Genomic DNA, 25,564 nt, shown 5'->3' on the forward strand with positions numbered 1-25,564 from the left:
AGAGAAAGGTAACTCAATTGGTTAAAGTGAAAGTGTTAGTCACTCAGTTGTGTCCAACTCTTTGTGACCCCATGGTCTGTCCCTGAAAATCTCTAGGCAAGAATACTGAAGTGGGTTACCTTTCCCTTATTCAGGGGATCGTCTTGACCCAGGGATCACACCCAGGTCTCCTGCATTGTAGGCAGATTCTTTATTGTCTGAGCTACCAGGTATTGTTTGAGAAGATGGTTAAGTCCTGCTATTGTATTCTATCTAAGGAGTCATTTCCAAATGTAAATCAAATCTATATACTAGATAATAGATTTAGCAGTTCATTTCAAAGTAATAGTCATTTGAAGCAATTTCTCCACAGTCAGGGACAACTATTATTTTATTTTCAAGAAAAGGTTATTTTATGCATATATTAATTATACAGTTTTTATGTGAAATAGGATATTGTTCTGTAGGAGTTTGATAAGCTGATAATAATATCTCCAATATACATTCAGTTAGGATAAATTCTGTTTAATCTCAAGGTTGCAACTTTATTCTCACGTTGTTCTCTGAGAAGAAATGAGTAATTATTTTATTTAATACCTTTGCTATGAAATTATAATGTAGAATTAAAGTGTATGGCATGAACATTTCACTGAAGATGATTTTTGCTACTAGTAAAAGAAAATCCAATCAACTTTATTTTTCTTTATTATCTCACATAACATATTTGAGGTAAGGAATCTCCAGAGGTGGTTAATTTATCCTCAATAATCTTAAATAAAGTGGGAAAAGAGAATTGCTTCTTCTCCTGCACTTTTATAAGGAGCAACTGAGTTTTTCCTAGAGTGTTTCCAGTAGACCCACTTCCCCATGTACTGGGAGGACCCTGGATCACAATGGCAGCTCAGACAAAACTGTGATTTACCACTTATCATGTGACCCTGTCTCCCCTAATACATATGGAAGAGCAGGAGCAAAGCCATTTTAATTAGAAAGAAAAGAACGGTAGAAGGGGTAGGGGAGAATGATTTTAGGGTAAGAAAACTATAATATCTGGCTGTATTAGAGTATATTTTTAAATTATTTCCTCATGAAAGATAATAGATTCTTTTTCTCATTTTTAGTTTATTTAAGATGATAGATTCTTAAAAGACAACATCAATTCAGTTTTTTTAACACTGAATATTAAATTCCAGCCATACTCAAACCCCCAACTCCAAAAGCAAAAGGGTTATTATTTGTTTGTTTTAGAACTTAATATACTGATTCGTATCTTTATGAGGAAAGATATATTTCCCAGAGAAATTTTTGAAAAAAGACACATAATGAGAAGTGACTAGCTTTGTTGTTGTTGTTTGGTTGCTTAAGTCGTGTCTGACTCTTTAGCGACCTCATGGACGGTAGCCTGCCAGCTCCTCTGTCCATGAGATCTCCAAGGCAAGAATACTGGAGTGGGTTGCTATTTCCTCCTCCAGGATTCTTCTCTACCCAGGGATCAAGTCCATGTCTCCTGCATTGGCAGGTAGATTATTTACTGCAGAGCCACCTGGGAAACATGATTAGCTTTATGAGATGCTAAAACATACTATATATCTATAGTAAGATGTACCTTCTTTTGCATTGTTTCATTATTCATTATAAACACCAGTAATAGAGTCCAGATGATACCACTGACCAACTGAGGTTTAGTTTAGCACAGAGAGTTTCAAGTTGTTGGTAATATGTATCCCGAGCTCATTCCTTTCAACAAAATGGTTCCCTGATAAATAAAAATTGAGAAAGCAAAAAAAAAAAAAAAAAAAAAGAGAGAGAGAGAATGTAAAAATTAATAAAATAATGGTTATTATTATTTCCTTAAGGAGTATGTCAAGGCTGTATATTGTCACCCTGCTTCTTAACTTATATGCAGAGTTCATCATGAGAAATGCTGGGCCGGATGAAGCACAAGCTGGAATCAAGGTTGCCAGGGGAAAATCAATAACCTCAGATATGCAGATGACACCACCTCATGGCAGAAAGTGAAGAAGAACTAAAAGCCTCTTGATGAAAGTGAAAGAGGAGAGTGAAGAAGTTGGCTTAAAGCTCAACATTCAAAAAACTAAGATCATGGCATCTGGTCCCATCACTTCATGGCAAATAGATGGGGAAACAGTGAAAACAGTGGCAGACTTTATTTTCTTGGGCTCCAAAATCACTGCAGATGGTGACTGCAGCCATGAAATTAAAAGATGCTTCCTCCCTGGAAGGAAAGTTATGACCAACACAGACAGCATATTAAAAAATCAGAGACATTACTTTGCCAACAAAGGTCCATCTAGTCAAGGCTATGGTTTTTCCAGTAGTCATGTATGGATGTGACAGTTGGATTATAAAGAAAGCTGAGCACTGAAGAATTGATGCTTTTGAACTGTGGTGTTGGGGAGACTCTTGAGAGTCCCTTGGACAGCAAGGAGATCCAACCAGCCCATCTCAAAGGAAATCAGTCCTGAATATTCATTGGAAGGACTGATATTGAAGCTGAAACTCCAATACTTTGGCCACGTGATGTGAAGAGCTGACTCATTTGAAAAGACCTTGATGCTGAGAAAGATTGACGGCAGGAGGAAAAGGGGATGACAGAGGATGAGATGGTTGGATGGCATCACTGACTCAATGGACATGGGTTTGGGTGGACTCCGGGAGTTAGTGATGGACAGGGAGGCCTGGCGTGCTGCAGTCCATGGGGTTGCAAAGAGTTGGACACGACTGAGTGACTGAACTGAACTGAACTTAATCTCATTGTCATAATTCTATTTGAAGATGCAAAATCTTTATAGTTCCTGATGGGTAGCTGCTGCGAATGTATAACATTACAACTACTTTGAAAGACACTTGGGCAGTTTCTTAAAAAGTTAAAAGCTATATTTCCCATATGATTGAGCAGTTCTCCTTGGAATATCCTCAAGAGATATGAAAATATATGTCCTCACAGATAAATGTGTGCAAAAATTCATAGCCATATTACTCATAATCATCAAAACAGGAAACAATCCAAATATCCATCAGTTAGTGAGTGGATAAACAAAATGTGCCACATTCATTCAATGGAATAATTCAGCCATGAAGGAGACTAAATTATGTGAAATGGCAGTATTTAGAAGAAATGATGATACATATTACAAAACAGATGAGCTTAAAGAATACTGTACTAAGCGAAATAAGCCAGACACAAAAATCTATATGTCACATAATTCCGTTTATGTGAAGCATCTAGAAAAAGATAAATTTATAGACACAGAAATCTGATGAGGGAGGTATAGGGCTTTAAATATTTACTCTTACAATCTCCAACTGTGTATTTTCATCATTTATATAAGTCCCTTGATTTTTCCCAATAGTGTGTTCCAATTTTCAGTATAGAGGCCTTATTTATCTTTCTGATATATTTATTACTAGATACCTGCTACTCTTGGTTACTATTGCGAATGGTATCATCATCTTGACTTTGATTTTGATTTATTTCTGGTAAAGCAGAATATAATTGATTTTATGTATCCAGATATATTGTTAGTAATTAATTTATAAAATTGTCTATTATTTTTATGATCAAGATAATGGTAATTTTAATTCCTTTGCCACATCTTTGTATCTTTTATTTTTATTTTTTGGCATTTTTTATTGTCTAACAACTCTAGTACTCTAGATATCATGGGGAAATTTTAAAATATTTCACCATTGAGTCTGATATGTGCAGTGGGGTAGCTATCCTTTCTTAGACTGAAAAAAATTGCTCTTTAGTTCTAGTTTTTAATACTAGAGTAAAAATTAAATGCAAGTGTTGAATTCTGTCAATTGATATTTTGCAATTTAATCAAGATGGTCATATGTCTTTTCTCCTTCTTTCAGTTAATATAGTGATTTACATTAATTTTCAATTGTTAAAGCAACCTTCATTCCTGGAATAGGCTCCATATGACATTGATACATTTTGCTTTTTATATAGCACCTGATTTAATTTGTTAATATTTTCTTAAAGTTTGACATCTATGTTTATAAGAATGATGAGTCTGTAAATTTCTTTTTGTTTAGGGTCCTTGCCAGTTTTTGTTATAAAGACTATTCAGGTTTCATAAAAGTGTTTGAAGTGTCTTTTCTTTGCAAGTTTTCATTAAATTAGCATGGTTTCTTTCTTAAATATTTCAAAAAATTTACTGAAGAGCAGGCCATTTAAAAAATTATACAAAGAGAGATACTCAAGAGCATTATAAATAAATCAATGTATTCTAAAAAACATTCTAGTAACTCATATGAGGCAGAGAAAAGAAAAAATACATATTAAATATAGAAGAACAGATAGAAAACAATGATAAAATGGCAGATTTAAACCTCAACTAACAACTACAATAAATGTAAATGTTTACAACAGTGGAGATAGTCTCTGACCACTTAATGATGGTTCAACTTATGATTTTTTGACTTTTACAATGGTGCAAAAGTGATATACATTCATAAAAATTGTGCATTGAATTTTGATCTTTTTCTGGGTTATTAATATGCAGTATGATACCCTCTCAAAATGCTCGGCAGTGTCAATGACCTCCAGCTACCAGTCAGCCACACTTTCTTGAGGGTAAACAATCAGTACATTTACAACCATTCTGTACCCTACCCATAAAACCATTCTGTTTCCACATTCAGTACAGTGCTTAATATATTACAAGAGATATTAAATCATTGTTATAAAACAGGTTGTATGTTAGATGATTTTACACAACTGTGGGCTAATATAACTGTCACATTTAAGTTCATTTCAGTTGCTCAGTTGTGTCTGACTCTTTGCAACCCCATGAACTGCACATGCCAGGCCTCCCTGTCCATCACCAACTCCCAGAGCTTGCTCAAACTTATGTCCATCAAGCTGGTGATGCCATCCAACCATCTCATCCTCTGTCATCTCCTTCTCCTGCCTTCAATCTTTCCCAGCATAAGGGGCTTTTCCAATGAGTCAATTCTTTGCTTCAGGTGGCCAAAGTATTGGAGTTTCAGCTTTAGCTTAATATTTAACATTTAAGTTAATTTAGGGTAAGCTATGATGTTCAGTAGGTTAGATGTATTAAATGCAATTTTGACATTTTCAACTTTTTTTTCTTGTTTTTGATGTTGTGACATTTTTTGTTGTTTTTGTTGTTTTGATATTTTCAACTAATCAGTACATAACCCCATCATAAGTAGAGGAAGATCTGTAATCAAACTGCTAGATGGATAAGATAATGAGCCACTAATTAATGTCTATGAAAAAATTCACTTCAATTACAGCAATATAGGTATGTTGAATGCAAAAAAAAAAAAAAATGAAAAGGGTACAGTGTGCAAATATTATCAAAACAGAGCAAAAGAGTCTGTATTAATATAAGACAAAGTAGATTTCAGAACAAATAAAATTATCAGGAGCAGAGGAGGAACATTGCATAATGATAAAAATATTCTCCACCAAGAAAACAGTGCAATACTAAATGTGCTGCACCCAACAATGGAGCCAAAAAATAGGTGAAGAAAAAACTGGTTGAACTAAAATGAGAAAAAGACATATTCACAATTATAGCTGTAGATTTCACTATTCCTCTCAAAACAACTGAACAGAAACTCAAGAAGGATGGAAAAGAACTCACCAACACTATAAACAATAGGATCTAATTAGTATGTAGAGAACAATTGTCAGGGAATGTTTGACGGGAGGATTCCTACGTGCTGTCTCTCATGAGTCCTTTGTCCCTCTTCAAGCGGAACAGCACGCTGCTCCCAGGGACTGAGGTCATTGTGTGAGGCAGGCTTGGGTCTCCTTTAGTAAACATTTTCTTTAGGACAAAACTGCTTAGTCTCGTTCCCCTTTGTTGAGATATGGATTGCCTCCTGACCTTGTGACTAACATTACCCCTTGTTCCCTTGGTAACGGTTGCTGTACGTTTGGTTTTCTGATCTCTATCATTCCCGAAAGAAGTTTCTTGTACCACAGCCTATATATACTCATAGAAAAATCATTAAAGCACCTTTGCTCCATCAGAGGTTAGGTCCCCGGGTCTCCTCTCTCTCTCTCTTTCTCTCTTTCACTTTCTTATTGTCAACTCCATACCACAAGGTTCCAGTCCATTAAAGGACCCCAACAAACAATATTTACAGATCAATGTTTATAAATAATCCATAGATCTAAGTGGAGGTTTTATACTCTCAATAAAAATGTAAAAACAACATATCAAAATTTGTGAGATACAGCTAAAACAGTGCTTAGAAAGAAATTTGCAGCACTAAATGATGACTGTAGAGAAGTTGACAAATCTCAATAAAGTAAGTTCCCACCTAAAGGAACTAAAAAAGGAAAAGCAAAAAATTCAAGGCAGGTGGAAGGAAGGAATTAATTCGGATATGAGCAGATATTAATGACATTGATAACAGAACAATATAAAATATCAATAAAATGAAAACTTACTTTTTGAAAAGATCAATTACAATGACAAGCTTTTAGCAAGACTGATAAAGAAAATAGTATTTACAAGCATCAGGAATAAAACAAGAGATACCCACAGATACAGACACCAAAAAGTAATGAAGTGTTACTACAGACAGCTTTATACACAGAAATTTGATAACTTCTGTAAAATGGGCCAACTTCTTAAGAAGTATAAATATAAAAATTCTCACAAGCTGAACTGGATAATCTGAACACCTCTACAACTATTTAAAAAATTTAGTTCCTTATATTTAAACTCAAGAAAAAGAAATCTCCAGAGCCAGCTGGTTTCATGTGATAGTTCTATAAAATGTTTAAAGACTTAAAAATATTTCTAAAATAACAACTGAGTTTAGCAGGGTCACAGGATGCAAGATAAACCTACACACATCAATTCTATTTCTATATACTTGCAGTGAATACATGGAGTCAACAGTAACATACTATTAACAGTAAAATATTATGACCAATTATTAAAAAATGAGATAAATACATACAAACCTAACAAATACATATAGAACTTGTATGCTGAAAATGTTTTAGATGCTTGCTTAAATAATCAAAATTTGTAAATATTTGGAGGGACATACTATGCTCTTGTATTGACAGATTCAACATAGTAAACACACTAATTCTCCCCCTTCCCCAGTGATCTTTAGGTTTAATGCAACTCCTATAGGTTTGTTGGACAACATTAGAAAGAGATGCCAAGACAAGGGGAGTAGCTCGTTTTCCTACCTGGTGAGAATGACCAGTAAATTTATGTTTGAAGGTAAAAACTTGTTTATCTACAATGATGAACTAATGGCAAAAGAACTGCTAAAATAATTCATTATTTATTTTGAAATAGACAACGTTTCAGATGCACACCTAGCATCTGGACAGTGGCTAGTGGAAAACCACGGTGGAGTTTTAAAAATAATGTGGCCAGTACTTGTAATGGATAAAGAGGTGGATATTTTGCTAAAGCACAATGAACCCAAGATCTAAATCAAAGAGAAAAAAATAAAACTCTTTCTACATATGATATTAACGGATAAATCTATGAGAATTCTAGTTGATCTCTCTGTGACTACTGAACAGAAAACGTTCTAGTTCTGGGGCTTCCCTGGTGGCTCAGACAGTAAAGAATCCACCTGCAATGTGGGAGACCTGGGTTTGATCCCTGGGTTGGGAAGATCCCCTGGAGAAGGGAACAGCTACCACTCCAACATTCTGACCTCGAGAATTCTGTGGACAGAGGAGCTTAGCAGGTTATAGTCTATGGGGTCACAAAGAGGCAGACACAACTGAGCGACTTTCACGTCACTTCACTCATGATCCAATATTTGAGCTTGTGTTATTTGAAGTCACATATATCTTGGTTCAGTCTGAAATGTACCATTTTCTACCCCCTGTATCCTTGCAAAGGTTATTTAACCTCCAACCATAATTTTACTCTTCTGTAGGATTAGAAAGAGTACTAAAATCACTGAAATGATGTGGGAATTATATTTCAAAAAGATGTATAAAAAGGTCCTTGTATAATTCTGGGTACAAGATAAAGAGTGCAAAAATTGCTCAATTAGTTATAGTCATTTTTATTGCCAAATGGTGAGTACTATCGCTAGAACTATTAATGCATCTAAAGGATAAATGCTTATCAGAACTGGGGTGGAGTGTAAATTAATGCTAAACTTTAGACAGATAGTTGGCCTCTAAAGTCCATTCTAAATCTGAGATATTACATTTATTCTAAAATAATGTGCAATAATTATCTAATATAGATTTATATGTTTAAAATTATGTGATTATGTCAGAAGGTATAATTCACAGTTTTCCCACAGTGTTCTCTTTTCTGAACACTCTGTAATGTATTCATTAGCAAAGTCTTCTTCTCTTAGGATAAAGCAAGAGAAATTGATTAATAAGAGACGTATCACCAGTAAAATGAGGAAATCCTAATGGGAAACAGGAATAAGGAATTCAACACTTTTTTTAGGTAAGATATTACATTTTAAAGCTGAGTTATCATGCCAATGGCTGACTTGAAGTCCTTTATCCTTCTCTCAGTCTCCTGCATACTATGATGTGGGCAGCTGGTTTTATTACCTTGTTAGATAACATGCTACAAAAAACACCTTTAAGACCCTCCATTCCACATAGGTCACATTATATATAAGTCCCCGTTTATCTCTGTGTTTTTTGGGGGTGCCACTAAAGTCAATCATAATATCAGGGACAAACCTGAAGATATTTTCATTTACATTAAATTATTGACTAATATTTAATTTCCTGTAGTTTATTGGAGACAGTCTTATCTGTAAGAAGGTATAGTCTATACTCTCCATACAACAGTTTTAATTCTGTTACCAGGGACACTGTTGTTTCAGTTGTCCACAGAATTGCAGCATTTTTCAGAATTGAAATACTTGAAAAATTCAGGTGCTTTGTTTTCAACAAGTTCAGTAATTTTTCCAAATCTCCAACACTAAATTATGATGCAAAAAGGATGAGATCATAGGACTCTTAAAATGCAACAATTTTCTCTCCACTTCCTCAATTCCTCACACACTCACACCTACATTTGTCAAAGTATCTCAAGTAAGAGGAAAGATTTCCTAAAAAGCTCAAAGGAGTGACACATCAGTGACCAGCACAGAACTGGAGCACAAGAGGGACCCAATTAAAATCTCTCAGATACAACTGGATCAAACCCTTAAAGTACTAAGTTAAAATAATCTTTTTTAATAGAGAAAATTCTAAGTTTCAGAAGAGGACCTTCCTACTGAATCTCTGGCCAGCAAATGATGATGCTATCCATCTCTGATGCTGATTGGTTTTTCTAACACTGAGATCGCCCAATCCAGGAAGAAAGAGGTCACTGGTTAGTATTGTTTGGCCACGTGGGTTGAAGAGGGTCCTAGTCCTCACTGAGTGACTCTGAGCTGCTCCCTCACGCTCTGTGTTCTCCTGCATGATGTGTTTGAGGTTCACTGGATGGCAGCTTTGACAGTGATACTGATGGTGCTGAGCCCTCCCTTCTCTTGGGCCAGGGAAACCCAATGTAAGTGCACACCTCTCGGGGGAGGGTGAGCTCTTATGGGCGGGAGAAGAAAGGGAGTTACCATGGTCTCTGTGTCCAGACTACATCTTTTAAAAAACTGTGACATTCTCTTCGGTCATCACCAGTCCTTATCACATGGAGCCTTCATTCCTTCCACAACAAAAGGGCCTTGGATGCCTGCCTTCTGAGTGCTGCTTAAGGTAACTCCATATATATGGGATAAGTCTTCTCAACTCTCCTCCAATAAAACCTCTCTAGTCTTACAACCCATCCCTCTAAGGATCTCAAGAGGATTTAGAAGTAAGGAAGTCAAAATAATTGCCTTTATTATGTTGAGTCACAAAGATCCCTTGGAGGAGGAAATGGCAACCCACTCCAGTATTCTTGCCTGGAGAATTCCATGGACAGAGGACTCTGGTAAGCTACAGTCCATGGGATCACAAAGAGTCAGACATGAAAGAGCACACATTCAACACACATATCAGAAAAAAGAAAAGTTTCTCGGAAAATTTACAGGGACTCTCATGGAATTAGCATGGTTTCTCCTAGGAAGATACTATGTATGTCCTTAACAGAGTCTATGATGTTGCTGTCTCTCCCTAATATGTGAGAATGTATCAAAGGGCATCCCTCACTATATCTTTTCCTATCTCCCTGAACCACAATGTTTAAAATGCCTATATCCCTGCCCTGGAGCTTCTCTGACAGAAGTTGGCATTAATTTTCTCTCTTTTTCCTGGGTAAAGCACCCTGGAGCTAAACTACTTGGAATGTACTCTGTAGATAAGGAGCATCCATAGGGTGTTCTTTAGTTCCTTAAAGAATTTAGTGGCATCTTCTGAAAACCTGATACAGGTTAGTGTTCTTTATAAATCTATTTTGAATCTTTCTACATGATTAGTTTTTCCTCTATCTCCCCATTCTCAGGTGTGAGCACATGCAAAGGGATTCAGCTAGTAGAGGATAAATTACAGGAAATTCTGTTTTTGTAAGTTACAAGTAGTCAAATATCAGCATTTTCCTATGGCAAACCATAAACCCTGAGAAGGGTCCTGAGAATGTGAGGCTGTTTCCTACTGGGTTGAAAGTCAAGAAGCAAGTCAAGCGAACTCATTGGCCTATCAGATATTGGCCCCAAATTTTGTAGGTTCACTAATAATGCCATTTAATTTCCTTAATTAGTCATGTTTGGTGTCCTCTCCTTTCTGGTTCTTCCCTATTCTTTCCTCAAGCTATGCCATGACCATTATAAAAAAATCCCTATTAGAGAAAAAATTTGCACAAACCCTCAGCACTGTAACAGATCAATTGGATGAGATGAAACTTAATGAACGTTTCCCTGAATCTTAAAATCACCTTTTCCTTTCTTGTGAATGTTTCTTCCAACTAGTAGGAGGAGCAAAAGGAAGTTTGCCTGAACACCTCACAGGAAACAGAAAGGATATCATATGCCTACAGAATAAAAGAGTTTTAGAGCTGAGCTCTTTCTTGCCTTCCAGGAGTCACACAAAGATCCATTTCCAGAACACTGGGTTTATTCATTTTGAACTCAAATGTCTTTTTCTGAGCAATGATTATATACTGGGTTCTGTTCTTGGCTCAGAGAATTCTATTTCAGTAACTTAGGAAAGTCCCCTGCAGTCATGAGCTTATCTGATGGCGGGAGAGGAAGACAACAACTCAGTAAACATTTAACAGGGAAAATTATTTCAGAGAGCAATAAATGTGCTGAAAGAACACTTCAGGGTTATAAAACAGAGAGAACTGTATTCACTTGACTTCAGTTCAAGCGTCTAGGAAGCTCTCCCTGAGAAGGTGCCAGTCAACTGAGACATAAATGATGAGAAGAAGCCAGACAAGTGAGGAATCTTAGGGACAAGTGCTCCAGGGAGACGGTGCAGAGGGGAGGCCGAAGTGTGAAAAGATGTTTGCTGTGTTTAAGGGACAGAATGAAGATTAGAGCGGCTGAAGCAGAGCAAGCTGGTTGGAGAGTGGAATAAGATGAGCCTGGAGAGGAAACTAGGAGCCAGATCATATTAGGCTTTGGTGGCTAAGATGAGAACTTAAAAAGAAAAAAAATTATTCATGTATTTATCTTTGGCTATGCTGGGTCTTTGTTGCCAAGCGTGCTTTTCTCTAGTTGTGCACAGGCTGCTCATTGTGGTGGGTTTTCCTGCTGCGAGCGCAGGCTCTAGGGCACACGGGTTTCGATAGTTTCAGCTCCTGGGCTCTGGAGCACAGGCTCAATAGTTGTGGCGCACGGGCTTCATTGCTCCGCAACATGTGGGATCCTCCTGGATCAGGGATTGAACCCATGTCTCCTGCATTGGCAAGCAGATTCTTCACCACTGAGCCACCAGGAAAGCCCCCATGGGCCAAACTTTGACTTTTATTTATAAATATATGTGAAACTACTGAGAGATCATAAAGAGAGTCAGTTTGTTTATTTTTTAAAATAATCCAGCTACCACGTGGAGACTGGACTCCAGAGGTTCACAAGTGGAGTCAAGGATGCCATTTAAAAACATGGTAGAATTCTACAGGGCAGGTGTACTGTGGCTTCACTTAGTGTGGCGGTGACAAAGACAAGAATAAGGATAAAGTGAACAGATTTGGGTAGATTGTTGTGTGACTTGCTCTTTTCAAACTTTGTCATGTGACAAGAATGTATTAGAGAATTCCTGAATAGTAAGTGGACCCAGTCTGACCCAGAGCATACTCCTCTCTGCCGTCATTTCTAAGTGAAGGTCTGTATTCAAACCTGTTCTTTTTCTGTAAGCTGTCTATATGAGAATGTTATTTTTTCTAACATTCTCCTTTTCTAAGGGTACTTGACTGCAGAAATGAGAGTCCTACATCTGGCCAAGGCTAGTAATTCAGTATTATTAATACCAATAATACTTGTATTGTAGGAAGGCAAAGTTAGAAATGAATTAGTTGGGGCTTTGAATAGGACTGAAATATCTGTAGTTGTAGCTTGCTAATATAGATAAGTAGTGGACAAGTGGCAGGAAAATTAAGAAGGAAGATGATGTGAAGAATAAATTATATGTGTTTTTAACTGGCTGGTGAGGCAAAGAAATAAGTAAGTCATATTCAAATTTATTTTGCTGGAAAAATATCTCTTCACTGGGAGTGGATTCTTGAAAAATAGAAATTTCATATAGGAACAAGATTTTCAACAGATACAATATTGGCAAAACTTTTAATGTAATTCTCAGTACTCCATAATTAACAGTGGCTTTTGACCACAGATTTTCAGGTGGCTTATACTAGTTGAACTAATCCAGTGACAGATCACCAACCCTTCCCCCAACTCTTTGACCCCGAGTATTTGGCAATATCTAGAGCCAGAAACAGAAGCAGACAATATTAAGACGAGGTGGCAAGAATACACAGAAGAGTTATACAAAAAAGATCTTCAAGATCCAGAAAATCATGATGGTTATCATGGTTATCTGGATCTGGAACCAAGAGCCAGACATCCTGGAATGCAAAGTCAAGTGGACCTTAGGAAGCATCACTGTGAACAAAGTTAGTGGAGGTGATGGAATTCCAGTTGAGCTATTTCAAATCCTAAAAGATGATGCTGTGAAAGTGCTGCACTCAATATGTCAGCAAATTTGGAAAATTCAGAAGTGGCCACAGAACTGGAGAAGGTCAGTTTTCATTCCAACCCCAAAGAAAGGCAATGGCAAAGAATGTTCAAACTACCGCACAATTGCACTCATTTCACACACTAGCAAAGTAATGCTCAAAATTCTCCAAGTGAGGTTTCAATGGTATGTGAACCAAGAACTTTCAGATGTACAAGCTGGATTTAGAAAAAACAGAGGAACCAGAGATCAAATTGCCAACATCCATTGGATCATAGAAAAAGCAAGATAGTTCCAGAAAAACATCTACTTTTGCTTTATTGACTATGCCAAAGCCTATAACTGTGTGGATCACAACAAACCGTGGAAAAGTCTTCAAGAGATGGGGATAACAGACCACTTGACCTGCCTCCTGAGAAATCTGTATGGAGGTCAAGAAGCAACAGTTAGAACTGGACATGGAACAACAGACTGGTTCCAAATAAGGAAAGGAGTACATCAAGGCTGTATATTGTCACCCTGCTTATTTAACTTATATGCAGAGTACATCATGCAAAATGCCGGGCTGGATGAAGCACAAGCTGGAATCAAGATTGCCGGGAGAAATATCAATAACATCAGATACGCAGATGACACCACCTCATGGCAGAAAGTGAAGAACTAAAGAGCCTCTTGATGAAAGTGAAAGAGGAGAGTGAAAAAGTTGGCTTAAAGCTCAATATTCAGAAAACTAAGATCATGGCATCCAGTGCCATCACTTCATGGCAAATAGATAGGGAAACAATGGAAACAGTGACAGACTTTATTTTGGGGGGCTCCAAAATCACTGCAGATGGTAAGTGCAGCCATGAAATTAAAAGATGCTTGCTTCTTGGAAGAAAAGCTATAACCAACCTAGACTGCATATTAAAAAGCAGAGACATCACATTGTCAATAAAGGTCCATCTAGTCAAATATATGGTTTTTCCAGTAGTCATGTATGGATGTGAGAGTTGGACTATAAAGAAAGCTGAGCACCGAAGAATTGATGCTTTTGAACTGTGGTATTGGAGAAGACTCTTGAGAGTCCCTTGGAATACAAGGAGATCCAACCAGTCCCTGCTAAAGAAAATCAGTCCTGAATACTCATTGGAAGGACTGAGACTGAAGCAGAAACCCCAATACTTTGGTCACCTGATGCGAAGAACTGACTCATTGGAAAAGACCCTGATGCTGGGAAAGATTGAAGGTGAGAAGAGAAGGGGATGATAGAGGATAAGATGGTTGGATGGCATCACCAATGCGATGGACATGAGTTTGAGCAAGTTCCAGGAGTTGGTGATGGACAGGGAAGCCTGGTGTGCTGCAAGTCCATGGGGTCACAAAGAGTCAGACATGACTGAGCAACTGAACTGAGCTGAGAGCCATTTTTGGTTGTTACACTGAGGGTTTCTTCTGACATCAAGTGAGTAGAGGCCAGAGTTGCTGGTAGACAGCCTACAATGTGCAGAATAGCCCCGTTCACCTAAGAGACATATTTGATCTCTTATCTCATCAGGTCAGATTTGACAAGTGAGTTCTGTCACCAAATTTGAAAAATAAATTGGTTTTCAGAGTTATCTGGATTTAGAAATGCCAAAAAGGAAAGGTATAAGTATATTGGGGTCATGGTTTTAATTTCCTTAAAACTCTTCAAAAGTTTCCCATGTAGCATAAATTCAAAACCCTAACATCAGCTATAAGAGTTTTAAGAATTTGGCCTCTGTGATTTTTCCAGTGAAAACTTTCACCTTGCTTCCTCACTCTCTGTGCTTTTAGTGAGAAGTTTTCCTCTGGATTCCTGCAGAAACTCATCATCTCTTTCAAGCTTTTACACATGCTACTCTCTTTACCTTAAATATGCCCCCTTTTTCTCCCAGACATACATACACTTCTTGCCCTCAGCCCATGTAAACCTAACCTTTCATGTCACATCTTTAAAAAACAAAAACAAAAACAAACAAACAAAAAAACTGAAATATAGTTGATTATGGGCTTCCCTGGTGGTTCAGCTGGTGAATAATCTGCCTGTAATGTGGGAGACCTGGGTTCAATCCCTAGGTTGGGATGATCCTCTGGAGAAGGGAATGACTACCCATTCCAGTATTCTTGCCTAGAGAATTCCATGGGCAGAGGAGCCTGGTGGGCTACAGTCCATAGAGTCACAAAGAATCAGATAGGACTGAAGTGACTGAGCTCACACACATTGTATCAAATGTTTGTTTTTATATTCAGAATGAGGTTAGGCTATAGTCCATGGGGTTGCAAAAAGTAGGACATGACTGAGTGACTTTCACTTTTATAGTTGATTTACAAATTTGTGTCATGTTACATCTTAACTATCATTCGAGACAACTTCTCTGCCACCCTAATGTAATTATTCTCTCTTCTAGAACTCCACACTTTTCTTCTGACTTTTCTGATTCCTGTGTAATTAACTCTTGTGTGGTTGGGTTTTGTCCATCACTTTCACTAAATGTTACGCGCCTAGATAAGGTAAGGGACAGGTCTGTTTTTCCTTCTTTGGATTCCCAGGGGCAGTAGCACAGGCCTGGCACAAGGTCAGCACCAGGTAAGGAAGTGTCTCAGGAACTGCTGAAGGGCTGTGGGATGAGAGGAAGGAGCAGTGAGTGTTTTTCTGGTGAAAGCATTCAGGAGGTAGAAGTAATAGGTAAATCCTGGCCCAGCTCAGGCTTGGAAGTCTCCAGCCAAGTGCAGAGCTGATTGCATCCCACATGGCTTAGGATTGGAGGGGTCTTCCCTGCCCACCATGGTCTGGCATGACCCTGCAGATGAAAGATAGAGAAATCCCTTGCATTTCTGTACACTAACAATGAGAAAACAGAAAGAGAAATTAAGGAAACAATACCATTCACCATTGCAACAAAAAGAATAAAATACTTAGGAATGTATCTACCTAAAGAAATCTATATATCTACCTATATATAGAAAACTATAAAACACTGATGAAGGAAATCAAAGAGGACACAAATAGATGGAGAATATACCGAGTTCATGGATTGGAAGAATCAATATTGTGAAAATGAGTATACTACCTAAAGCAATCTATAGATTCAATGCAATCCCTATTAAGCTACCAACAGTATTTTTCACAGAACTAGAACAAATAATTTCACAATTTGCATGGAAATACAAAAAGCCTTGAATAGCCAAAGTAACCTTGAGAAAGAAGAATGGAACTGGAGGAATCAACCTGTCTGACTTCAGACTATACTACAAAGCCACAGTCATCAAGACAGTATGGTACTGGCACAAAGACAGAAATATCGATCAATGGAACAAAATAGAAAGCCCAGAGATAAATCCATGTACCTATAGACAACTTATCTTTGACAAAGGAAGCAAGAATATACAATGGAAAAAAGACTACCTCTTTAACAAATGGTGCTGGGAAAACTGGTCAACCACTTGTAAAAGAATGAAACTAGAACACTTTCTAACACCATACACAAAAATAAACTCAAAATGGATTAAATATCTAAATGTAAGACCAGAAACTATTAAACCCCTAGAGGAGAACATAGGCAAAACACTCTCAGGCATAAATCACAGCAAGACCCTCTATGACCCACCTCCCAGGATATTGGAAATAAAAGCAAAAATAAACAAATGAGATCTAATTAAACTTAAAAGCTTTTGCATAACAAAGGAAACTATAAGCAAGGTGAAAAGACAGCCCTCAGATTGGGAGAAAATAATAGCAAATGAAGAAACAGACAAAGGATTAATCTCAAAAATATACAAGCAACTCCTGCAGCTCAATTCCAGAAAAATAAATGACCCAATCAAAAAATGGGCCAAAGAACTAAACAGACATTTCTCCAAAGAAGACATACAGATGGCTAACAAACACATGAAAAGATGCTCAACATCACTCATTATCAGAGAAATGCAAATCAAAACCACAATGAGGTACCGTTACATGCCAGTCAGAATGGCTGCTATCCAAAAGTCTACAAGCAATAAATGCTGGAGAGGGTGTGGAGAAAAGGGAACCCTCTTACACTGTTGGTGGGAATGCAAACTAGTACAGCCACCATGGAGAACAGTGTGGAGATTCCTTAAAAAACTGGAAATAGAACTGCCATATGACCCAGCATTCCCACTCCTGGGCATACACACCAAAGAAACCAGATCTGAAAGAGACATGTGTACCCTAATGTTCATCGCGGCACTGTTTATAATAGCCAGGACATGGAAGCAACCTAGATGCCCATCAGCAGATGAATGGATAAGGAAGATATGGTACATATACACAATGGAATATTATTCAGCCATTAAAAGGAATTCATTTGAATCAGTTCTAATGAGTTGGATGAAACTGGAGCTCATTATACAGAGTGAAGTAAGCCAGAAAGATAAAGACCAATACAGTATACTAATGCATACATATGGAATTTTAAAAGATGGTAACGATAACCCTATATGCAAGACAGAAAAAGAGACACAGATACATAGAACAGACTTTTGGACTCTATGGGAGAAGGCGAGGGTGGGATGATCTGAGAGAATTGAAACATGTATATTATCAAGTGTGAAACAGATCACCAGCCCAGGTTGGATTCATGAGACAACAGGGCTGGTGCACTGGGAAAACCCAGAGGGAAGGGATGGGGAGGGAGGTGGGAGGGGGGATCTGGGTGGGCAACACATGTAAATCCATGGCTGATTCATGTCAATGTATGGCAAAAACCACTACAATATTGTAAAATAATTAGCCTACAACTAATAAAAATAAATGAAAACAAACAAACAAAAAAGAGACATTAATAAACAAATTATCTTTTAGAATTAAAAAAAAAAAGATGAACCATGAGTGCTGGTAGTTGGGGCTGCCAGTGGAGCCAAGGAAGGAGTTACTAGTGCTCCCTCCTCTCCTAGCGACCCCCTTCTCCCCCGCCCATTGGTAGGTGTTGCTGTCAGTCATTTCCAGGAGCTCGCCCAGTGATCAGATCTTTCTCGTCTTCACAGCGTTTTTCATGCATCAGTTTAAGTGTGAGTGTCGTTTCTCCAACGGGTTGGAGAGGATGCGATTCTTTGCCAGATACATCTACAACACGGAGGAGGATGTGCACTTCGACAGCGATGTGGGGGAGTTCACGGCCATGACGGAGCTGGGGAGGCTGGACGCCGAGTACTGGAACCAGCAAAAGGACTTCATGGAGCAGATGCGGGCCAAGGTGGACACGGTGTGCAGATCCAACTACTTGGGCATTGGTAGCTTCATGAGGCAGCGCCGAGGTGAGAGAGGCAGGTGGGTGGCCTCGGGGAGGTTGTGTGTATGTGTGTGTGTGCGTGCATGCGTGTGTGCAGGGTTGTGTGTGTGAGAGAAAGAGACAGACAGAGACAGAGGCTGAGTCCAGGTGAGTGTTGGATTGTGAGAAAGTTCAAGTTAGGAAAGTTGCTGTGAGAGGATGAGACTGGGAGTCTCACCCGCTGTCGGGAGACAGTGTGTGATTTTGTCAGTGTGTGATTGTGAGAGGGGAAGGAGCATGTGGTGGGGGAAGGGCCCGGGGGTCTGAGAGGACTGGAAAGGGGATGCAGGAAGGAAAGATGGTAGCAGACTGTGGGAGAAGTGAGGTCGCAGAAAGGGGAAGGGGATATGGAGGAATGCTGACTGGGATGGGTGGTTAGGCTTTCCTCGTGGCTCAGACATAAAGAATCTGCCTGCAATGCAGGAGACCTGGGTTTGATCCCTGGCTGGGGAAGATCCCCTGGAGAAGAGAATGGTTCCTCACTCACTCGAGTATACTTGCCTGTAGAATTCCATGGACAGAGAAGCCTGGCAGGCTACAGTTCATGGGGTCACAAAAAGTTGGACACGACTGAGTGACTAACACTGTAGGTGGTTAGAGAGGAGGGGAGGGCATTGAAGTGTCTGCGACTGTGCTACCCAACAAAGGGCTCTGGAACTTGGACATTCATGGTAAGCTGTGGTACGGGAGCTTCAGCACCTCATCTTCCTGGATGATGGACCCTTTGCTTCATGTCTGAGTCTTTTGCTTCTGTGGTCAGGGAGAAACTTTGGTTCTGGGTTCAAATTCTCACCTTTGTTAATGCTTCAGCTGCACGACTCATGGTTTTGTTCTTTCGTCTCTGAAAAGAAACTCAGTATCTTGTTTGAAACAGAATAAAGCCAGTTTGGAGCTGGTTCTGGGGTTACACAATTATAAGAAATTTTAAGTTTTTTACTCTTTTAAGATTAATTAACTTTTGACTGTGCTGGGTTTTCCTTACTGCATGCAAGCTTTCTCTAGTTGCAGCGAACAAAGACTACTTTCTAGTTGCAGTGCATGGGCTTCTCATTGCCGTGGCTTCTCTTGTTGCAGAGCATGGGTTCTAGGGTGTGAGATCTTCAATAGTTGCAGCATGTGGGCTCAGTAGTTGTGGCAGGGGTTTAGCTTCCTTTAAGCATGTGAGACCTTCCCAGATCAGGAATTAAATTTGTGTCCCTGCATTGGCAGGTGGATTCTTAACCACTGGACCCCCAGGAAAGTCGAAGAATTTTTTTTTTTTTTAATTAGTGACTTTCCTTCCTGCTTTACCTTTCCTTCAGGACTCAAGTTTTTCTTGGGATTCAACTCATAGACTTAGAGAATCACCTGTGTCTTTCCTTCTTCCCAGGGTGGAACCATTTTGAGGTGTTCTAAGGTGTGAGTGCCTGGAAACAGCTTTCCCAAGACTTCATGCTCTATATCCACACCTACCCCACTGCTGTTCCCTAATTTATCAACACTTTGACTCATATTTTCTCTTCAGTTAACAAGGATAATAATAGCTGACATATATTGAAGACTAAATTCCAGTTATTGTTTTATATACCTTACATGCATTAATCCTCACATAGCACTGAGAGGTAAATTAGGATAATTATCCCCTTTTATAGATAGAAAGCCAAGGCACATAGAATTGTAAAAATTCTCCCAATCACTGAAAGGAAGAGCCTGGATGTGAACCCAGGCTGTCTGGCTTCAGAAATCATGCTTTTAATCAATACACTGTATGCCTTGAAAGATTTGTAAATGCTTCAGTCCAACAATGAATTACTATTCACACTGTGAAACACACACACATATTTTTTCAACATCTTTCAAATCTAATGGGCCAATGCTGTAAGGATTAAAGTCAAGGCTCACAGTACTAGCTCCTAAAGTTGGGCCAAATGGCCAGTCTGGCCTACCTGAGACTGCAGTCTGCTCAGGTGATTGGTTTAGAAAGGCAGCCAATCAAGGAGACTCCCTTTGTCTTGCTCACCAATTCCCTCCACTTTTTCTCTCCTAGTGGAGCCTACAGTGACTGTGTATCCTGCAAAGACCCAGCCCTTGCAGCACCACAACCTCCTGGTCTGCTCTGTGAACGGTTTCTACCCAGGACACATTGAAGTCAGGTGGTTCCGGGATGGCCATGAAGAGGAGGTTGGGGTGATCTCCACAGGCCTGATCCCTAATGGAGACTGGACCTTCCAGACCATGGTGATGCTTGAAACAGTTCCTCAGAGTGGAGAGGTCTACACCTGCCAAGTGGATCACCCCAGCCAGAAGAGCCCTATCACAGTGGAATGGAGTGAGAAGCTTTCTGATTTCATAAGTTCCTCACCCACCAAGGAGGGAGCTTGCTTACTCCCAAGTGCCAGGTGTCCTCTCTTCCTACACCATGGATTCATTTGCTCCTTGTTCCCCTGTCCTTCGGCTGAGGTTATTGGGGGAGTCCTTTATCCTGTGATAGAAATCCTCTGATAGTTTACAGATATCCCGGGATATTTTCTCCAAATACCTACATGCCCCACCCTGCCCAGGAGGCACTTCTGCCTGACAAGGAGGATAGAGATGTCCCTATTCTGAACCTACATGAATCTCAAGTCATGGTTACCCTGTGACCTGGGTACTAGTCTCTTCCCTCAGGCTGGGCTTATGCTTCGGACACTGTTGCTCTGAGTTGTTCACTGTGATCTGAGAAGAGGTGCATCCTTTACAGTGTAGAAACCTTCCTGACATGAGTGGAGTTCAACCTCAGCTATGCCCTTTATTATCTCTGTCACCATATACAAGCTGTTTAACCTCATTCAGTTCCAGGTTCCTCACCTATCAAATATTGAAGTCCTATGGCTTTATATCAGCACTGCAATGTTTAAATGAGTTCAGTGCCTGAATCTTGAAGCTATTCTGTGATTTTTAAAACAAATTTTTGTAGGAATTGCCAGTTATTCTAGTTCTTCCAGGGCAGCCTTCTTTCCCCCTTCTCAAAACTCTCGGTATTTTAGTAGCTCTGCTCAATGTTATGTAGCAGCCGGGATGGGAGGGGAGTTTAGGGGAGAATTGTTATTGTTTAGTCGCTAACTCATGTCCAACTCTTTGCGGCCCCATGGACTGTAGCCCACCAGGCTCCTCTATCCATGGGGTTTCCCAGATAAGAATACTGGAATGGGGTGTCATTTCCTTCTCCCTTGGGGGAGAATGGATGCATGTATATGTCTGGCTTAGTTCCTTTGCTGTCTGCCTGAAACCGTCACAATATTGTTAATTGGCCATACTCCAATACAAAATAAAAAGTTTAATAAAAAATTTTCAATCTTATGCAGCCACTTTGGAAGGTGGTATGGAGATTCCTTAAAAAACTAGAAATAAAACCACCATATGACCGAGCAATCCCATTGCTAGGCATATAACCCTGAAGAAACAAAAATTAAAAAGACACATGTACCCCAGTGTTCATTGCAGCACTATTTACAATAGCTAGAATATGGAAGCAAGATGAATGGATAAAAAAGCTGCGGTACATATATACAATGTAATATTACTCAATCATATAAAGTAACACCTTTGAGTCAGTTCTAATGAGGTGATAAACCTAGAACCTAGTATACAGAGTGAAGTAGGTCAGAAAGAGAAAGATAAATATTGTACACTAACACATATATATGGAATCTAGAAAGATGGTACTGATGAAAGTTTCTGCAGGGCAGCAGTAGAGACACATACATAGAGAACAGACTTGCATGGATACGGAATGGGGAAAGGAAGGACAGGGTGAGATGTATGGAGAGAGTAACATGGAAACTTACATTACCATATGTAAAACAGATAGCTGTACCACTCAGGGAACTCAACAGGGGCTCTGTAACCTAGATGGGTGGGATGGGGAGGGAGACGGGCCAGAGGTTCAATGGGGAGGGGACATATGTATACCTATGACTGATTCATGTTGTAGAATCCATCACAATTCTGTAAAGCAATCACCCTTCAGCTAAAAAAAAAAACATTAAAAAATTCTCAGTCTTAGAGATTGAAATAGAGAAGTTGTATTTGGGATAAAAATGACTAAAATTAGCTTCTTTTCTCAGGAGCACAGTCTGACTCTGCTCAGAGGAAGCTGATGAGTGGAATCGGAGGCTTTGCTCTGGGTCTGCTCTTCCTTGGTGTGGGGCTGTCCATCAACTTTAGGAGTAAGAAAGGTGAGGAGCCAGTTGGCAGATGATACTCCTCACAGGCTTTTGGGAGAAGAAATATGACTTTGCTTGGGTAGTTCAGTGACCCTGTATGAAGTCTCTCATTACCTAGTTGACCTCAAATTTCCTGAAAATCCAGAAATTGACAGTCCATGGTTAGCCATGGTTGAAACATGAAAGGTGATGGCCTATAAAGATAAGAAAAAGGTTAACATACATGAAATTTGGGGTGGAGATCCTGGGGCAAATGCAGGAAGAGACACTAAGGCTGATGAAATTACACTGGGTTTGTGTGAGAGAAGCTTCATGCCCTTCGTGTCTCCTCTCCTCTCTATCCTCGCATCCTGTGATGTGGGCCGTGGTGTGAGAGAAATCTTAGAAAGTGCTCTGGGTCCAAGAACATTCTGTATGGGGATGGATTTACCTCCACATCTTTTAAGTATATGACTTTCTTCCTCTTTCCCAGGACACTCTGCACTTCAGCCTGCAGGTAATGCTCTTTAACTCTCTTTTAGAATCATATTTAGTCTCCTAGAGCAGATGGCAGAGGTGACAAGAGAAGAGACAGAAATAATGAGAAAGACTGTGGATCTGACTTCTGACCACGCAGTTTACACTGAAGCTTCTTCTGTCCACTAAACAGAAGGCTTGAACTCCAAAGTGGCTTTGGCTCGAGGAGACTTAAGAATTTTTCCCTTTCTTATGGCGATGCTTTAACAGGAGGCTCTGAGAGGCAGAGACAAGGGGGAAAGTTGCTTGTAAAGTAAGACTGGAAATGACACTGTCCTCTGTTTCCTGCAGGACCCCTGAGCTGAAGTGAAGATGGTGACACTCAAAGAAGAACCTTCTGTTCCAGCTTCTTCACAACCTGAAGAGGTCTCCTGCTTGGCTCCTATTCCTCCACAACAAGAGTGCTTCTCAGGATCTTGTGTGCTCCTGGTTGAGTGACCCTGCCGAAAATGTCCTTCTTGCTGGTTTCCGTGGCCCCCATGTTTGACCTGGACGTTCTCAGTATTAATCACCATACCTTATCTTCATTCTTTCCTGGTCCCCTTTGTTTTCAACCTTTAGTGCCTCCTGTGCCTATGATCTCATCTCCTGTCCATATGATTATATAACTTTTTATCTCAAATAAATATGAACTGGCAATCATCTGCTTTATACAGTTTCAAGGAAAGAAGTAGAAAGAAAACAGAAGTGGAGGGTGGCATCACGAAACAATAATGGTTATTGTTTCCTATGTATTCCTAAATTTGGTCATTTGTGGATCTGGAGGTTTCCTTGCTCCCTTCCCTGTTTTTTCCTTGAGTTTTCTGCATTCTGTCATTAGGCATGTTTTCTTGAGCTAGAAGAAAGGCCTTAATTCCCTCTATCATGGTGGTTTCCTACATCTTTGCAACCTCAAAGATAAACACACTTTATAGTAATCTGCTATTATTTAAAAGTTACAAAATGTATATTAGTGCTTTCTTTCTCCTTTGCCATGATTTTTAAACAAAGTATCTAATCCTGGGTTAGTTCACTCCTTGAACTCCTCTTTAATTAGACTAATAGTGGGCTTTAATATTTAAATCTTTTTCTATCTCTCAGATAAACATCAGTGACATGCTGGTGCTTTGGCTGGGGTGCATTCTTCCCTGTAAGTAGGTTTCAGAAGGTCACTAAGACAAAGCCACAACTCTAGTGGAAAATATGCATTTCTGAGTCCTCCCAGAGTGTGTGATAAATTGTTGCCTGTTACAGGAAAATCCAGTATGGATCTTATCTTAGCAGAAATCAGAGACAATTCTGAAAAACAAAAGAAAATTTATGAATACAGAGATGTTCACCCAAACAAAAAAATATCCTACAACTGGAAGAAAAATGAGACTCCCTACTCTAGAATAATTCCCAAAATGTACTTTCAGTAGGTTTAGGAGATTTGTACAGTATATAACATTTTAAAAATTAAGATAGAGGAAGAGAATATCTATCTATCATCTACTTACATTTGTAAATAGAAACAATGGCAGAACTTTTTAAAAAAATTACTGTCTTTTGGGCAAATGAGAGAATAGATTAAAGGGGACAAATATGAAAGTCAGACTTTTTAAAATTTATTTCATTTAATAGTTTTAACTAGAGGAACGTTCAAATATTCTATGTAATAAAAATAAGCTTAAATTAAAAGTTTAACAAAGTGATACTTAAAAACTAAAAGCAAACTGGAATGATTCAAACAGATTTGGCCAAAAGTATATGATAGAAAGCAAGCTAGAAAAGTAAATAAAAAATTTTTTGACCCTTGCATGAAAGATTGCTGAACTATAATTGTAAGTAAGTATATAGTTTTAAGTTCCAAAGACTTTAATAACATAAAAGAGTTGGATAAGCCCAGAAACCATGGGGGTTTCTCCTAGCTCAAGGAATCACCATGATAGAAGGAATTAAGGCCTTTCTCCTAGCTCAGGCTTAGGCAATTAAATTGCTTAAGAAGATGGAGGGTTCTGCTATTGTATTCCATCTGAAGTCAATGTGTATGCTCACTCGTATCCAACTCTTTGTGACCCCATGGACTGTAGCCTGCCAGGCTCCTCTGTCCATGTTTTCCGGGCAAGAATACTGGAGCGGGTTGCCATTTCCTCCTTCAGTGGATCTTCCAGATCCAGGGATTAAACCCACGTCTCCTGTGTCTCCTGCCTTGCAGGCGGGTTCTTTACCCATTGAGCCATCAGGGAAGCCCATTCCATCTGAAGAGTCAATTTCAAACTCAAATTAAATCAAAACAGTAGGTAATAGATTCAGAAGTTTATTTCAAAGTAATTGTTGAATTCTTCACAGTCTTGCACATCTATTATTTTCAGGCAAATTCAAAGTTTGTTTTGAGTATGTTAATTACACTATGTGTTATTTGTGTGAAACAGGTTATCATCCTGCAGAGATTTGATAAATCATGTCTGCCATATGCATACAGTTGGGATAAATTTTATTTGATCCCA

The 25,564-nt window shown here is 39.0% G+C and overlaps 1 protein-coding gene across 1 annotated transcript; it reads left to right on the top strand.

Moving 5' to 3' along the window:
• The first annotated feature begins 9,388 nt into the window (after window positions 1-9,388).
• LOC122697214 (DLA class II histocompatibility antigen, DR-1 beta chain-like) lies at window positions 9,389-23,703 on the top strand. The gene is made up of 6 exons (XM_043907745.1): window positions 9,389-9,506; window positions 18,113-18,382; window positions 20,423-20,704; window positions 22,482-22,592; window positions 23,053-23,076; window positions 23,388-23,703. Exons 1-6 carry the CDS (start codon window positions 9,440-9,442, stop codon window positions 23,399-23,401), a joined length of 768 nt encoding a protein of 255 aa, XP_043763680.1. The 5' UTR covers window positions 9,389-9,439; the 3' UTR covers window positions 23,402-23,703.
• Window positions 23,704-25,564: the final 1,861 nt, after the last annotated feature.

This window comes from Cervus elaphus, chromosome 7 (assembly GCF_910594005.1).
Source record: "Cervus elaphus chromosome 7, mCerEla1.1, whole genome shotgun sequence".
In the NCBI taxonomy this organism is placed as follows: Eukaryota; Metazoa; Chordata; class Mammalia; order Artiodactyla; family Cervidae; genus Cervus; species Cervus elaphus.

Bases quoted from the DNA above. Each gene is read 5' to 3' on its own strand.
- LOC122697214 (XM_043907745.1), top strand. From the start codon at position 9,440: ATGGCAGCTTTGACAGTGATACTGATGGTGCTGAGCCCTCCCTTCTCT. The intron at 9,507-18,112 runs GTAAGTGCACAC...TCGTCTTCACAG, and splicing joins TTGGGCCAGGGAAACCCAAT to CGTTTTTCATGCATCAGTTT. The intron at 18,383-20,422 runs GTGAGAGAGGCA...TTTCTCTCCTAG, and splicing joins CTTCATGAGGCAGCGCCGAG to TGGAGCCTACAGTGACTGTG.